Genomic DNA, 17,771 nt, shown 5'->3' on the forward strand with positions numbered 1-17,771 from the left:
TCCACACAAACTGTCTTTGTAACCTTGTTTCCTATGGAACTGTTGCCAGGGTCTGGTTTTAATTCAATTGGTAAATAAAGGACGAGGGTCGGTAGAAGGGATGGGTTTTGTGAAGGGAAGCTATTTAGGTGTGGTAATGGAAGCTAGTTAAGTGTGAGAAGGGCAGTTGGTTAAGTGTGAGAGGGGAAGCTGGTTGGGTGTAGTGAGGGAAGCTGGTTGGGTTTGCGAGGGGAAGCTGGTTAGGTGTGGGGAGGGAAGCTGGTTGGGTTTGAGAGGGGAAGCTGGTTAGGTGTGGGGAGGGAAGCTGGTTGGGTGTGCAAGGGGAAGCTGGTTAGGTGTGGGGAGGGAAGCTGATTGGGTTTGCGAGGGGAAGCTGGTTGGGTGTGGGGAGTGAAGCTGGTTGGGTTAGCAAGGGGAAGCTGGTTAGGTGTGCGAAGGGAAGCTGGTTGGGTGTGGGGAGGGAAGCTGGTTGGGTGTGGGGAGTGAAGCTGGTTGGGTTTGAGAGGAGAAGCTGGTTAGGTGTGGGGAGGGAAGCTGGTTGGGTGTGGGGAGGAAAGCTGGTTAGGTGTGGGGAGGGAAGCTGGTTGGGTGTGGGGAGGAAAGCTGGTTGGGTGTGGGGAATGAAGCTGGTTGGGTTTGAGAGAGGAAGCTGGTTAGGTGTGGGGAGGGAAGCTGGTTGGGTGTGGGGAGTGAAGCTGGTTGGGTTTGAGAGGGGAAGCTGGTTAGGTGTGGGGAGAGAAGTTAGTTAGGTGTGCGGAGGAAAGCTGGTTAGGTGTGAGAGCAGAAGCTGGTTAGGTGTGGGGAGGGAAGCTGGTTGTGTTAGCGAGAGAAAGCTGGTTGGGTTTACGAGGGGAAGCTGGTTGGGTTTGCGAGGGGAAGCTGGTTGGGTGTGGGGAGGGAAGCTGGTTGGGTGTGGGGAAGGAAGCTGGTTAGGTGTGGGGAGGGAAGCTTGTTGGGTTTGAGAGGGGAAGCTGGTTAGGTGTGGGGAGGGAAGCAAGTTCTGTGTGTGGATGGAAGCTGGTTAGGTGTGGGGAGGGAAGCTGGTTAGGTGTGGGGAGGGAAGCTGGTTGGATTTGAGAGAGGAAGCTGGTTATGTGTGGGGAGGGAAGCTGGTTAGTTGTGGGGAGGGAAGCTGGTTAGGTGTGCGAGGGGAAGCTGGTTAAGTCTGGGGAGGGAAGCTGGTTGGGTTTGAGTGGGAAGCTGGTTGGGTGTGAGAGGGGAAGCTGGTTAAGTGTGGGGAGGGAAGCTGGTTGGGTTTGAGAGGGGAAGCTGGTTAGGTGTGGGGAGGGAAGCTGGTTAGGTGTGGGGAGGGAAGCTGGTTGGGTTTGCGAGGGAAAGCAGGTTGGGTGTGGGGATGGAAGCTGGTTGGGTTTGCGAGGGGAAGCTGGTTAAGTGTGGGGAGGGAAGCTGGTTGGGTTTGCGAGGGGAAGCTGGTTGCGTGTGCGAGGGGAAGCTAGTTAAGTGTGGGGAGGGAAGCTGGTTGGGTGTGCGAGGGGAAGCTGGTTGGGTGTTTAAATGGAAGCTGGTTGTGTTTGCGAGGGGAAGCTGGTTGGGTGTGCGAGGGGAAGCTGGTTAGGTGTCGGGAGGGAAGCTGGTTGGGTTAGCGACGGGAAGATGGTTAATTGTGGGGAGGAAAGCTGGTTGGGTTTTCGAGGGGAAGATGGTTGGGTGTTTAAATGAAAGCTGGTTGTGTTTGAGAGTGGAAGCTGGTTGGGTGTTTAAATGGTAGCTGGTTGGGTTTGCGAGGGGAAGCTGGTTGGGTGTTTAAATGGAAGCTGGTTGTGTTTGCGAGTGGAAGCTGGTTGGGTGTTTAAATGGAAGCTTGTTGGGTTTGCGATGGGAAGCTGGTTGGGTGTGCGATGGGAAGCTAGTTGGGTGTGCGAGTGGAAGCTGGTTAAGTTTGCGAGGGGAAGCTGGTTGTGTGTGCGAGGGGAAGCTAGTTAAGTGTGGGGAGGGAAGCTGGTTGGGTGTGCGAGGGGAAGCTGGTTGGGTGTTTAAATGGAAGCTGGTTGTGTTTGCGAGGGGAAGCTGGTTGGGTGTGCGAGGGGAAGCTGGTTAGGTGTCGGGAGGGAAGCTGGTTTGGTTAGCAAGTGGAAGATGGTTAATTGTGGGGAGGAAAGCTGGTTGGGTTTTCGAGGGGAAGATGGTTGGGTGTTTAAATGGAAGCTGGTTGTGTTTGAGTGTGGAAGCTGGTTGGGTGTTTAAATGGAAGCTGGTTGGGTTTGCGAGGGGAAGCTGGTTGGGTGTTTAAATGGAAGCTGGTTGGGTTTGCGAGGGGAAGCTAGTTGGTTGTGCGATGGGAAGCTGGTTGGGTGTTCGAGAGGTCGCTGGTTAGGTGTTTAAATGAAAGCTGGTTGGGTGTTTTAATGGAAGCTGGTTGGGTTTGCGAGGGGAAGCTAGTTGGGTGTGCGAGTGGAAGCTGGTTGGGTGTGCGAGGGGAAGCTAGTTGGGTGTGCGAGTGGAAGTTGATTGGGTGTGCGAGTGGAAGCTGGTTGGGTGTTTAAATGAAAGCTGGTTGGGTGTGCGAGGGGAAGCTTGTTATGTGTAGGAAAACTTAGAAAGGACATGGGTATTGTAAGCCGGTGAGGAATGAATGGGTTGTGGGAATGATGAGAATTGAAGATAACCAGTTCAGCGCGCAAGACATTCCGTAGCACTTGGAGTGTAGGACAGATCTGGAACTTTCGAATGGAGAGGGTCATTGTTTTTTTTGTTGATTTAGTTGGGGTTTGAATATAACTAAATAGACTAATTCAGTCAGTGTGTCTCAAGGGCACTTGCCACATTCTGTCAGGGTGTCTCAAGGGCACTTGTCACATTCAGTCAAGTTGTCTTAAGGGCACTTACCACATTCAGTCAGGGTGTCACAAGGGCACTTGTAACATTTAGTCAGGATTTCTTAAGGACACTTGCCACATTTAGTCAGGTTGTCTCAAGGGCACTTGTCACATTCAGTCAGGGTGTCTCAAGGGCACTTGTCACATTTAGTCATGGTGTATCAAGGGCACTTGTCACATTCAGTAAAGTTGTCTAAAGGGCACTTACCACATTCAGTCAGGGTGTCAAAAGGGCACTTGCCACATTTAGTCAGGGTGTCTTAAGGACACTTGCCACATTTAGTCAGGTTGTCGCAAGGGCACTTGTCACATTCAGTCAAGTTGTATTAAGGGCACTTACCACATTCAGTCAGGGTGTCACAAGGGCACTTGTAACATTTAGTCAGGATTTCTTAAGGACACTTGCCACATTTAGTCAGGTTGTCTCAAGGGCACTTGTCACATTCAGTCATGGTGTCTCAAGGGCACTTGCCACATTTAGTCATGGTGTCTCAAGGGCACTTGTCACATTTAGTCATGGTGTCTCAAGGGCACTTACCACATTCAGTCAGGGTGTCTTAAGGGCACTTGCCACATTTAGTCAGGGTGTCTTAAGGGCACTTGCCACATTCAGTCAGGGTGTCTCAAGGGCACTTGTCACATTCAGTCATTGTGTCTCAAGGGCACTTGTCACATTTAGTAATGGTGTCTCAATGGCACTTGTCACATTTAGTTAGGCTGTCTCAAGGGCACTTACCACATTCAGTCAGGGTGTCACAAGAGCACTTGTAACATTTAGTCAGGATTTCTTAAGGACACTTGCCACATTTAGTCAGGTTGTCTCAAGGGCACTTGTCACATTCAGTCATTGTGTCTCAAGGGCACTTGTCACATTTAGTAATGGTGTCTCAATGGCACTTGTCACATTTAGTTAGGCTGTCTCAAGGGCACTTGTCACATTCAGTCAGGGTGTCTTAAGGGCACTTGTCACATTCAGTCAGGGTGTCTCAAGGGCACTTGTCACATTTAGTCAGGCTGTCTCATGGGCACTTGTCACATTCAGTCAGGGTGTCTCAAGGGAACTTGTCACATTCAGTCATGGTGTCTCAGGGGCACTTGTCACATTTAGTCAGGCTGTTTCAATGCACTTGTCACATTAGGTCATGGTGTCTCAAGGGCACTTGTCACATTTAGTCAGGCTGTCTCAAGGGCACTTGTCACATTTAGTCAGACTGTCTCAAGGGCACTTGTCACATTTAGTCAGGCTGTCTCAAGGGCACTTGTCACATTCAGTCAGATTGTCTCAAGGTCACTTGTCACAGAGAAGTACATAAAATAAGGCGCTGATCGTAAGTACGCTTGTATTTGTGCAAATGTTTCATAATGTTGTTCGTATCTACATCTATATTGTTATTTTAGTAACTTTGAGGTGGAAAATGGATGTCAAACGGAATTTCCATTTGTTTGGACCAATAAAATTATTCCATCACATCTTAAAGTCCAAAGGCAGATGAACGTTTTAATCATAACAATACTTTTATTAAGCATCATTCAGATGCATCAGCTATTTATACATGTCTCTCTCATTCAAAAATAAATGAACTTAAAGTACGTGAGAAAAGATCAAAGTGCATGTGATAGGAATCTTATACATCCATTCTGTCTTGTGAGACGTATACATCCATTCTGCCTTGTGAGACGTATACATCCATTCTGCCTTGTGAGACGTTTACATCCATTCTGCCTTGTGAGACGTATACATCCATTCTGCCTTGTGAGACGTATACATCCATTCTGCCTTGTGAGACGTATACATCCATTCTGTCTTGTGAGACGTTTACATCCATTCTGCCTTGTGAGACGTATACATCCATTCTGCCTTGTGAGACGTATACATCCATTCTGCCTTGTGAGACGTATACATCCATTCTGTCTTGTGAGACGTTTACATCCATTCTGCCTTGTGAGACGTATACATCCATTCTGCCTTGTGAGACGTATACATCCATTCTGCCTTGTGAGACGTATACATCCATTTTGCCTTGTGAGACGTATACATCCATTCTGCCTTGTGAGACGTTTACATCCATTGTGCCTTGTGAGACGTATACATCCATTCTGCCTTGTGAAACGACTCTGTGTTCTGTGTGTATGTATTAGAACAGAGCTTTACAAAATATTTTCTTAAAAAAACACACCGCTAACCTGGAACTTTTAACAGAACATTATGTCTTTTCTTATTCACTGTCCATAATTTATGCTCGTAAAAATATATTTTGTTTACATAAGTAAATAGATCTAGATAGGACTAAACAAAAAACGCTGTAGGTTCTTGAAATCTTCTTAATGAATGACATAATATTACAATTCCTTAGCTTGGAGACACGTCTAGAACGGAACGCTGGAATGTAAAATATCAATAGTTCGTAAAACATCAAAGCATGACCTAAAATTAAAAAGCAAAACCTAACGAAATACTCATTATATGGCCGTAGCGAGGAGGTGGAAGACTCGTGTATCATTGTCCCCCTCCCCCTTTTCAGAACTATTGAGCAGAATGTTTTCCTACCAATAGCTGGCTCTATTAATAAAGTAAATCTACGAGAATTCATGACTTGAAAAAAATAAAGCAAACTACCGTTACCAAATTCAGGGAGGAGGGATGGTGTTGAGGAACATCCTCCAGCCACGAAACAAAACACTAAACCAAAACTTAGGTTAACAAATTCCATGAATGTAGCCATGGAATGTTTTGAACCCCCCCCCCCTTTTCCAATCCGAGACCAACACCTATATAACAAAAAAAAAAAAAAAAAGAATGAAGCGAAACTACTAATTCCGTAAGTGTAGTGGGGGGGGGGGGGGTAGGGGTTAAACGATCATCTGTATATATAATTCTCTACGTCGCCCAAACTCACGTCACACCACGTACGCACGCCGACTCTATAACCCTCGATGAAAAACTCATGGAAAGAAAACTTATTTTTTTTCTGCAAGTCGGACTAGAGTTACTCCATGTAACTTTCGCGGCGACAGAGAGCGCGGCTCAGAAAAAAAAAGGGGGGGGGGGGGAGAACAAGTAATCTTTTCTGTAAATATTATTCTCTACGTCGCCCAACCATGTCGCACGCACCCGAATCTCTAACCCTCCTCCCGCCCCCCTCCTACCCACATCCGCGCCTTCCTCACTCTCCAGGTATGTGCACACAGTCGTTTGCCCAAAGTTCCAAACCCACCCCTTTTGGACAACTGTGTCTTTCAGGAAGTGTTCAGCCGTCACTAAATAGCGGCGTATGCTACGCCGCGGGTCGGCTAGTTTCTAATATTCAACCACATGCACAATGTGATGCTATTTGAGTTATATTATCACGCAAACAAAAATTATAATAAATAAATTTATAAAGGAGGTCAACGACTGACAATTATTTACAAATATTTTATAAAATGCAGGAATTATCTCACCCCTCTCACTCTGATATATTCAATCTTCCTGCATGAGTTAGTGGTGTAAGAGTATAGTAAGTTTTAGAAAGAAGCTCAAGCGTGACTGTAATAGCCTACATTTTTGTACCGCCCCCTCTTCAAGTACACACACACACAAACACACACACACACACACATCGTCCTCGCTCTGGTCTCGAGGCAACGATTCCCACGTGGGATGAATGGACGTTTGTCTCAGTTTCTCGCTCCCTCTTCTGCTCATGACCGCATTGGCCAGTGGAGTTTAGAAAGGGAAGTTTAGCAGGGCAGTGCGGTGATCTGTCGGCAATCAGGCAGAGATAAAGAAAACATGGGTGCACGAAATGTGAAGGAAGAGAGAAAAATAGGAAGAGAGAAAAATAGAAAGAAAGAAAAAGAGAGAGGGATAAGAGAGAGAGAGAGAGAATTCTACCTATTAGACATTGACTGCTGGGTGATAGACTTGGCGACTCCAGTCTAGTCCTGAAGTCTGTGGTGAAAAACAAATTAAGTGAAAATCTAAATCTCAAGGGAGATGATTGTTGCAATCAACGAATAAAACCTGTATTCAATCCTTTACTTCTAGCATTACATTTATCAACATTCTAACCCAGTGGTTCTCAACATGTGGATCGCGACTCCTTTGTGGGTCGAATGACCCTTTGTCAAGGGTCGCCTAAGACCATGGGATTTAAAAAAAAAATAATTTTTTGACAATTTTTTATCGGAAGTGATTATTATTATTATTATGTTTCTCATGTGTTGCAGCAAGCATATTTGTACCATAGTGGATATAGATTTACATTAGTGATAGTGATGCAATGATATGGGACATTACTTAAATTACCAAACAAATTATGAAACAATGGTCAAGATTCAGTAAAAATATAAAAAAAGTGGGGTTGACAAATATAAACACAGACATAGTGCCAGCGGATAAAGAGGGCCCTTTAAGTGAAGTAACATCCTTGTTGTAAAGTATACATGTTTTTTTTTATTTGTTCTTCTTTGTTTTTCTATAATTATCATTCATAATTGGATGCTGCAGACCACATCTCCGTTTTGCAGAATAAATATTTCAAGTAATGAATTTACTGTTCGTCAATGCGTCGAAAAGCCATCGCGGGATCAAACATTTCTTTGGTGAAGATCTAATCTCGTCGTGAAGAAAAATTAATTAATAATACGCCATCGTATTATAGTCAATGGAAATATATTCATTATGAAGCAACTCCTGAACACAAAAAGAAAGTTAACAAAAGAAAAGAGAATTGCTATTTATTTTTCGGTATAGTTTTACTTCAATAATTCAAGTAGGGATTCATAAATCCAGATGCGACATTTGTATAGAAGGATTGCCGATAACGACATCTAGTAGTTTAGTTTTGAATCCTAATGAAGTTCAGACTTGACTCAAATGGCAAGTACCATAATTAAAACCTATCAGCCTATGAAGCTTCTGATTTTTGGTGGCTCTCAAAATTGCGTAGTTCTGAAACCTCACACTATTATCAAGGAGTTCATTGCTCGTTATGATTGGAGCCAAATTGATTCATAAATTTAGTGCACTATCATGACACTATTCACAGGTGACAGTTGACATGTCTTCTGATAGTAAGGAAAAGATGTTCACAATTACTGGTTCCGGTATACTTTAGATACATAATTGTGATTTTAAAGATGAGTTTCTATGCTAACCTCTATAAACGCATGCAATACTTACATGTGATTTCATCCCTCACCTTTCGCTCACGCTTGCATGTCTCTTTCCTCCCCCCAGGGTACTGTGAACACATCTACAAGGAAGGGGACTACCTGCTGCTCATCCACGTCCCTGAAACCTATGACTTCACAATGGCAAGTGAGTGGACAAGAGTGGGTCGTGAGTGGTCATCATTGGATCTCTCATTGTCTCCATTTCAGCTTTCAGTATACTCTGTTAATTGTTCTATTGTTTTGATTTACTCATGGGTGTGCGAGTGTAAATGTATTCATGTAATTTTTTGTGTAAAAAAAAAAAGTGCCGGTTTTACAAAGTCGGGGACTGAACTGTAAATTAAAAGAGCCTGGTTTAGCAGAGTTAAAAATTGTAATATTTTAAAGATGACATTCAAACGTTGAATTCAATATGTAGTTTTACTATTTCCTCCAAACGTGTCATTTCAAATAAAACGTTGATATCTTTGAATTAGAAAGCCTGAGGTGTCAATAAGCTTAAACCCGGCACTGGTTGTGTTAACTCTCTGATATCGATGTTATGACTATTTTTTATAAGAGCCTCGTTCGTTATATTTTGTGTACCTCTATAAACTATGTTTAAAAAGCTGTCTTGACTGTATCTGTTTAATGTACTCTGTTCATGCGGCTAAGACTCGTCTCGTGAGTACTGCTTCTATATTTACATATTTATATCTAGTTTTAAAAACTCAACATAATAAACACTATCTATGTATAGTTTAAGTCTTGCTTGACTTAATCATCTTTACCCCAGGAAGATCTCAAGGCAATGAGTTTTTGAGACCAAATCTATCCATTGAACTTTTCTTTTTAAATCAATAGAAGAGAGCAAAATGTTTACATTTAGATTTTAACATGTATAACAAAAATTGCTATCAATTGTATTTTTCTTTTAAACTGTATGTAGTCTCTATTAAGATCGCAGGTTAGTTGGTGAGTGTATCTGTTTTCGCAGGTTAGTTGGTGAGTGTATCTGTTTAAAGTACTTTATCTTATAATGTCTAATTCTCAACTGTAATAGTGTTATAGTGAAAAGAGATTGTTTTCAAACACGGGGACTTGTGGGAGATACCAATACAATGAACTTGTTAGTTTCTCTTATAAGTGTGACTATGTTTCACCTATTTACTTTCAATCCCTCGAGGGGAGGTAAGTCTGGCATTGATTACTTTTGTATAATTTATTTCGCACTTTTTTTCCAAAGCGTATAGTATCAAGTGAGACCTCAATCAAATCGTTTTAAGTCCCACATTTTCTTTTTTAATAGCCACCTTTGACGCAATAGTATAAACAGTATCCGGTATACAAACAAAAGTTGAGTGCACTTTTTTTTTCAGTACTGAAGAACCAACCAAAATGTAAAACTAAGATCAGTTTACTGGGAATCTAATTAATGATTATTATTGTTATGATTATCATTATTGTAGTCTCTAAGAAGAGGCTGGATTAGGTTATTAGGTATAAGTTTAGGCTTACATATTTTCGTGGGTTTAGCGTTAAGATTACTATAGTCACATTGGTATGGTTAAACCATAGTTGTCAATTTTCAGACAAGAAGCAAATTCCACTCTATACATATTGGTTTCTTTTTTCTGCTCATGTACATTGAATGAGAATACCAAGAAGTCATTTGCTAACATTCTTTTTGTTCTCCTGCGGCCTAGACTCTCGTAAGTAAACTAGTTCACTCTTAACTCCATTGATTTCTTCTGATGTTGTAGATTTAGATAGAACACAGTGGCTGTTGTAAAGGACCCGATGATACATTTAGAAAGTTGTTAAGCGCTAGATCCCTGTGTGCATTAACAAGAGCTTGGCGTTGTGTGTCACATTCAATGCATTGAGTCATTAGAACATTAAAGAATTACACTGGAGATTAGGAGATGGCAATAGTTAAGCTCCAAGATTTTTTAAAAATATTCTTTTGTGATTTTTTTTTAGAGCGGTTGCTAAGCTACAGACATCTTTGAACATCTCCCCACCCCTCTCTCACTATTTCTCTTTGTTTTCGTCTTGTTGTTTCATCTCTGATTTCTCTTTGTTTTACTCTTGTTTCATCTCTCTCTTTTATACATAGGAACCTTCTTTAGTTTCTTTGTTTGTAATCGTTCTCTTTGTTTAACTTTGCTTTAACCCTTCTCTTTGTAACGAGGATGTAGTGTTACGGGGAGATTTAGCAGGAGATCTGTAGTTAGGTCAGGACCCGATGAAGTGGGTAGCTTTTGTTGCTTTCACGCCATTAAACTATCAGTCTACTTTCTGTTAGTACGTATATTTTCTGACCAGGACAACTTATATGTAAAGTAACGTGACCGTGCAAATTACCAAGCATAAATTGTTTAAGTTCTCAACAAGAGAAAATTTTTATGTTATTATGTTATAACGAAGTTTATAATATTTTACGAAAATAATGTTAAAATGGAATAGCGCAAATTCTGAGCTTTCCTTTTAAAAAAAAAAGATAATGGTTCGTTTACTCTAAGGGAAGTAAATTTTGAATTTTTCCCTGCTCACATCAGAAAGTTTTTGAACAGGCACACTACGGGCTAACAACGAGAAGAAAATGAACCAAATATATATTTAATATATGAATTATTTAATAAAAGAAAATAATTTGGGTATTGGATTGACAATGGGATAGATTTATCTTATCATAGATTGCATATTGAGGAGTAGATAAGTGTCTATTTTTGTTTCTTATCTTTCACTGCTGGTTGGTTGGCCGCTGGACTCATCCGTGTAGTAGATGCAGGATGGACTCAGGGCTGATCTTCTTTAACTTGTAGAAGGACGAGGTTGACTCTTGGAAGCTTGTCGTCCGCAGCGAAAGGTGGGAAAGGTAGTGGGCATTTGACACTAGTCAGTAGGCGCTAACACTGCGCAAGTCTCTGGGCATTGGACCGTAAGCAATGGGTAGTGGGCACCGGGCTTTAGGTCGTTTGTAGTGGGCACTACAGAGATTCCTTCTTGCTGACAGAGGAGGGGTGGGGAGTTCTGTCGTTGTTGGCTCAGATTTGGTGATGCTTCAGACCCATTCGCGTGGTGATCTAGTGGTGATAAAAACTGCACGCTTAGTGTGCGTAATATTGCAGCACCAATAACAACCAGGCTGAAAAGAAAGAAGCATTTAGAAACTTCCTCATGGCAATAGGTAGGAACTCTCTTATACCATGCAATCAATCAGATTGTGCATGTGAGGCATAGAGCTCATTCCGTTTAATTAATACATTTGACAGAATGCGTAACGGTGGGAATAACTACATTATGCGATGCCTAAGGCTATCAAAGATAAGCAAAGATGCCAAGATCATACAAGTAAACCACCGGTTTAAGCTTGGGACTTGAACATTACATACAATGATCAAACAAAATAAAAGGGAAATAACCAGCGGACAAATGACATGACGTATTTAGAAACGTCATACAAGTAAGCAACATGTTTAAATTTGAACAAAGATATATGGTAATAAAACCAACCTAAAGGAAGAGAGATACATGTCTCTAGAGGGCAATCTCATATAAATCATATATGATTGAAATGGTAAATATGTAGAAATAAAAAGGGGGGGGGGGAAATGATCAAATCTTAGTCACAACATAGTGATGTTGAATATAAGTAAAATTACAACAACAGTGAATACCTTAGGTCAAATGGTATATCACATGCCGTCACTAAAATACACTGGCATATTATACAGTAAAATATATTCATAGATCCAGTAAGAGAACAGATGATTAGAGATCTTTGTAAAAGATCCGATCGCTCCAGTAGATCTAGATTAAATCATCTCAACGCTTGGTTGAGGAAAATAATCAAACACTCAACGCAGGCGTAAATATATCCCGTTGATAATAAGCAATGTGTTCTGTGGATCCTTTCCCTTTGCAACTTCTTGTATGACTAAAGAGGCCAATCCTTGATACACAGCTGCGATCGCAGGCTGGGCATATGTGATGACCAGGCGCCGTTGCATTTTCACCCTTCCTTCTGCTTCCGTTGTGTATGACATCTGCAATCCGTGACCCTTCCTTTATGCTCCAACTCCATGTGGATCTATCCAGTGCCAATCAATGTGTTGAAGATAAAATAAAAGGTCACATACTTACATAGTAAGTACAAGTACATAGTACAACATTTTGTAAAATTAATACCACCTCAACATCCCTAATAATAGGCAGCATTTACAGACCACCAAATTCTAGTTTAGAATACATGCAGGAACTATGTAATCAGATTACTACACTTAAAGAGACAAATAAAAATGCAGTTTTTTGGATTATGGGTGATTTCAACCTACCTGATATAAATTGGAAAACACTAACCATAGATAAACACAAAAACCTTAAGGACATAAATTAGCTTTTCATAGAAACTTTACACAACCTAAGTTTAGATCAAATCATTAAAAAGCCAACTAGATTAAACAACACATTAGATCTCTTCTTAACCAACAGACCTGGATTAGTAGTTGATTATGATATTATCCCTGGTCTATCAGACAATGAGATCATAAAAATACACAGTCAGATAAAAGCAGTAGCCAATACAAAACCCAAAAGAAAAATCTTACTCTGGAATAAATGTAACCTAACACAACTACACCAAGCTGCATTAAACTTTCAACAAACATTCTTATTAGAAAAAGACATTAACCAACCAGTCGATGACCTCTGGAATTTCATTAAAAACCATCTTAAAAGCATTATAGAAAATCATATGCCAACTAAATACGTATCAAACAAAATAAATAAATGCTGGTTTAATAATAGACTAAAGAAGCTTTGTAAACAGAAGGAAAACCTATATAGAAAATTTAAAGAAACTAATGCAGAAAGAGTTTACAAAAAGTATATAAAAATTAAACACTTAACCCAAAAAGTAAGCAGACAGCTGCAGAGTGAATACATAAACAATGTAATATCTAAAGACAACAACAAAAACCTATGGTCATACATTAAGTCTAAGAAAATGGAAACAACAGGCGTAGTGCCATTAAAAGATGAACATAACATAATACATAATGATAATGAAACTAAAGCAAACATTCTAAACAAATACTTTGCATCAGCATTCTCAGCCCCAGGAGACAAAGACATATTACTGAATTTGAACCAAGTAAACAACATAGAAGATATAGTAGTACAAGAAAATGGAATTCAAAAACTATTAGCCAACACCAAACCAAATAAAGCTTCTGGACCTGATGATATTCGAGCTAGATTACTCAAAGAACTAAGCAATGAGCTAGCCCCAGTGTTCAAAATACTCTTTCAGGCTTCACTTAACCAGGGCAGAGTACCAAAGGACTGGAAGGAAGCTAATGTCACCCCCTATTTAAAGAAGGAGAAAAATCTGACCCAGGAAACTACAGACCAGTATCACTTACTAGCATCACATGTAAAATCCTAGAACACATAATATGTAGCAACATCATAAACCACTTAGACAAACATAATGTCCTCACACCATACCAACATGGCTTTAGGAAATATAGATCATGTGAAACACAACTAATAGGACTAATTGATGATTTTTCATTAGGTTTAGATAATAGTGAACAAATAGATGCTATTTTACTAGATTTTTCTAAGGCTTTTGACAAAGTTCACCACCATAGTTTGCTTAAAAAAATTAAAATATTTCGGCATTAATGGTTCACTGCATCAGTGGATTAAAGATTTTCTGATAGGGAGAGAACAAACTGTAATAATAAATGGCTCTAAATCAACACCGATAACAGTAAACTCAGGTGTACCTCAAGGAACAGTCTTGGGTCCACTACTATTTTTAATTTACATAAATGATTTACCAAATTGCATTACCGCAGGAACAAAAGTCAGATTATTTGCAGACGATTGCATAATATATAGAACAATAAAAACAACACAGGACACAGATATTTTACAAAGAGAATTAGATGAATTACAGAAATGGGAATCAAATTGGAGTATGTCTTTCCACCCAGAAAAATGTCAGTTGTTAAGAGTAACAAAAAAACTAAAACAAATTAATTCCACTTATCTTATTCATGGCAAACCAGTATCACAGACTAAAAACGCAAAATACCTAGGTGTTATAATAAATGAAAAACTATCATGGAATCCACATATTGATGAAACTACAAAAAAATCAAACAAAGCATTAGGATTTATTAAAAGAAATTTCTATAAATCAAATAAGAACATAAAACTAAAATGTTACTTAACCTTGGTTAGGCCAATAATAGAATATGCATCCTCCGTTTGGGACCCCTCAACTCAAGAAAACATTAAGAAACTGGAACAGACACAAAATAGAGCAGTGAGATTCATAACAAACGAATATTCACATTTGACTAGAGTAACACCTTTAGTAAAATCACTAAATTTAGAAAGCCTTCAGGACAGAAGGCTCAAAAGTAAAGTAGCAATCATACATAAAACACTGAACCATAATCTTCAAATACAAAAACGAAATTTAATAAAATACTCTGAAAGACACAAAGATAAAGGCTCATTCCTCGTCCCATATGCTAGGACAAATTTGTACAAACACTCCTTCTTCCCTAGTGCTATTAGAGCATGGAATGGGTTGCCTGAGCTAGCCAGGAAAACCAGTGACTTGGCTGAATTTAAGTCATTGGTTAACATGCATGACTAAATGCATGACGCGTAGGACGTAATCATCTTCTTTTTTGAAGTAACGTCTGTATCATATAAGATAAGATAAGATAAGATAGTATTAAGGAATACACCAAATAATACACATATAAATGATTTGTATAAACAAGAGCAACCTACCACGGTTGTTATAAAAATACGGGCGGCTATAAGATAGAAACTAAGTTTTAGCTTTGACTGATAACTGGTGAAATCTGTTTGGCGGGTGTGAGCGTATGTTTGAGTGTGACCCTATTCTTTTATAGATTGGGCCTAAAACTCATTAGCATAGCAAATAGATTTTGGGTATTTTAAATCTTAGTTTAAAGCAAGTTTGAGGTTAGACCGTTAGACCCAATGATATTAAAGCTTTCTAAATCCCTAATTTACCCGCGTCCAGTAGAATTTAACTTATAAGTTTGTTTTTTTTAAAGCTAACCAAAGGGGCCCATCTAAACTTATGACCTGGTCAGGAGTTCACTAAGGTTGTAATTTGCAAAGTTATCTTTTCCCTAGTAACTACTTAGACAGAGAAGATGTCACTAACTGACTCTATTGTTATTCTTTTTATGGGCGGTAGTGTCCTGCCCGAGAAGGAGAAAGGGAGGGTGCAGATATCAATTTCGTTGCCGACCTCGCTGGACACTCGGGGGGGGGGGGACGAAGGCCATACGGAATGAGTTAGTGAGGGATGGGTAATTAAATAAAAATTTAAAACAAATTCTAACAGCAAAACTTCCTCTCGGACGTTTTAGAATGCAAATGAAACTTTTACATGTAAGCGTTTACGTATTGTCACACTCTCGTGTCTCAGTTTCTTGTTTCCAAAGCAGGATTTTTTTCGCAATTATTTAAAGAATGACTTTTTTTGTGTGTGGAAATTATTGATTAAGAGGATCAGCCCAAAATGATCGCGTCCCGATAAGGTCCGATGAATTAGATTCGAATGTAGGCCTATTTCCTCTTCAATGTTTTTGTTTTTTTTTCAAGCTTAGATCAGTTCTCTCTGTATGTCCGGCTGGAATTTTGTAGGACCATAGTGCACTGAGCATTCTTTACGCATGAAAGTTTAACTTAAAAATAGTGCTATTAGAGCATGGAATGGGTTGCCTGAGCTAGCCAGGAAAACCAGCGACTTGGCAGAATTTAGGTCATTGGTTAATATGCAATATGCATGACTGAATGCATGACGCGTAGGACGTAATCATCTTCTTTTTTGAAGTAACGTCTGTATTATATAACATAAGATAAGATTTCCAATCGCATAAAATTATTATTCATAGTCCAGAATATTAAAGATGAATTTCGTTATTGATGAAAAAAAAAAAAAGATGCAATTCACTCAAAATAAGCTTTATTTTAAAAGAAGTATTTCTAACATATTTTACTTGATATCTAGTTAGACTATCGAGGCTAAGCTCAATTGTTTCAGAAAAAAAAAAGCAATTAAAATTATTTTTTTTAAATGTATAAAAACAAAAAATAAGCTGCTTAAAGCCGTCTCTATTGTGGGTGTCTTCAAAGTACTTCGACATTGGTTTGAGCTAAATATGCTCTTAAACTTTCTGTTCTTATAGTATGCAGCATCATCTTTTACATTGCCTGTTGCTAGCCCCTTAGATACCGTTGACTTTATGCCTAGATGCCCATAAAATACAACTATTTTCATCTCAGCTATGGTTTAAGTATTGAGACTTACATTCTGCGAAGTAACGGTGAAATCAAAATCATTTTACACTTGTATTCAGCTCAACTATCTCAAATAATTCTAAACGCGCATAAACTGCTGCAGTCGAAACTTGGTAAGTGGATTTTTCTGACGCAACGCTCTTTGACTGAAAGATGAGTTTACCGATGGATTGATTTCTTTGCTTGAAAGATAAGTTTACCGAATGCATTAAATCTCTTTGACTGAAAGATGAGTTTACCGATGGATTGATTTCTTTGCTTGAAAGATAAGTTTACCGAATGCATTAAATCTCTTTGACTGAAAGATGAGTTTACCGATGGATTGATTTCTTTGCTTGAAAGATAAGTTTACCGAATGCATTAAATCTCTTTGACTGAAAGATGAGTTTACCGATGGATTGATTTCTTTGCTTTAAAGATAAGTTTACCGAATGCATTAAATCTCTTTGATTGAAAGATGAGTTTACCGATGGATTGATTTCTTTGCTTGAAAGATAAGTTTACCGAATGCATTAAATCTCTTTGATTGAAAGATGAGTTTACCGATGGATTGATTTCTTTGCTTGAAAGATAAGTTTACCGAATGCATTAAATCTCTTTGATTGAAAGATGAGTTTACCGATGGATTGATTTCTTTGCTAGAAAGATAAGTTTACCGAATGCATTAAATCTCTTTGACTGAAAGATGAGTTTACCGATGGATTGATTTCTTTGCTTGAAAGATAAGTTTACCGAATGCATTAAATCTCTTTGACTGAAAGATGAGTTTACCGATGGATTGATTTCTTTGCTTGAAAGATAAGTTTACCGAATGCATTAAATCTCTTTGATTGAAAGATGAGTTTACCGATGGATTGATTTCTTTGCTTGAAAGATAAGTTTACCGAATGCATTAAATCTCTTTGATTGAAAGATGAGTTTACCGATGGATTGATTTCTTTGCTTGAAAGATAAGTTTACCGAATGCATTAAATCTCTTTGACTGAAAGATGAGTTTACCGATGGATTGATTTCTTTGCTTGAAAGATAAGTTTACCGAATGCATTAAATCTCTTTGACTGAAAGATGAGTTTACCGATGGATTGATTTCTTTGCTTGAAAGATAAGTTTACCGAATGCATTAAATCTCTTTGACTGAAAGATGAGTTTACCGATGGATTGATTTCTTTGCTTGAAAGATAAGTTTACCGAATGCATTAAATCTCTTTGACTGAAAGATGAGTTTACCGATGGATTGATTTCTTTGCTTTAAAGATAAGTTTACCGAATGCATTAAATCTCTTTGATTGAAAGATGAGTTTACCGATGGATTGATTTCTTTGCTTGAAAGATAAGTTTACCGAATGCATTAAATCTCTTTGATTGAAAGATGAGTTTACCGATGGATTGATTTCTTTGCTTGAAAGATAAGTTTACCGAATGCATTAA

At 39.2% G+C, this 17,771-nt stretch overlaps 1 protein-coding gene across 1 annotated transcript in view; it reads left to right on the top strand.

The window, feature by feature from the left end:
* LOC129925746 (universal stress protein in QAH/OAS sulfhydrylase 3'region-like) overlaps positions 1-17,771 on the top strand; it is a 74,342-nt gene that overhangs the window by 34,056 nt on the left and 22,515 nt on the right. The window contains exon 2 of the mRNA XM_056026086.1: positions 8,059-8,139. Within this exon, the coding sequence (XP_055882061.1) occupies positions 8,059-8,139 (81 nt within the window). The remainder of the gene's footprint in view (positions 1-8,058; positions 8,140-17,771) is intronic.

This window comes from Biomphalaria glabrata, chromosome 4 (assembly GCF_947242115.1).
Source record: "Biomphalaria glabrata chromosome 4, xgBioGlab47.1, whole genome shotgun sequence".
Lineage (NCBI taxonomy): Eukaryota > Metazoa > Mollusca > Gastropoda > Planorbidae > Biomphalaria > Biomphalaria glabrata.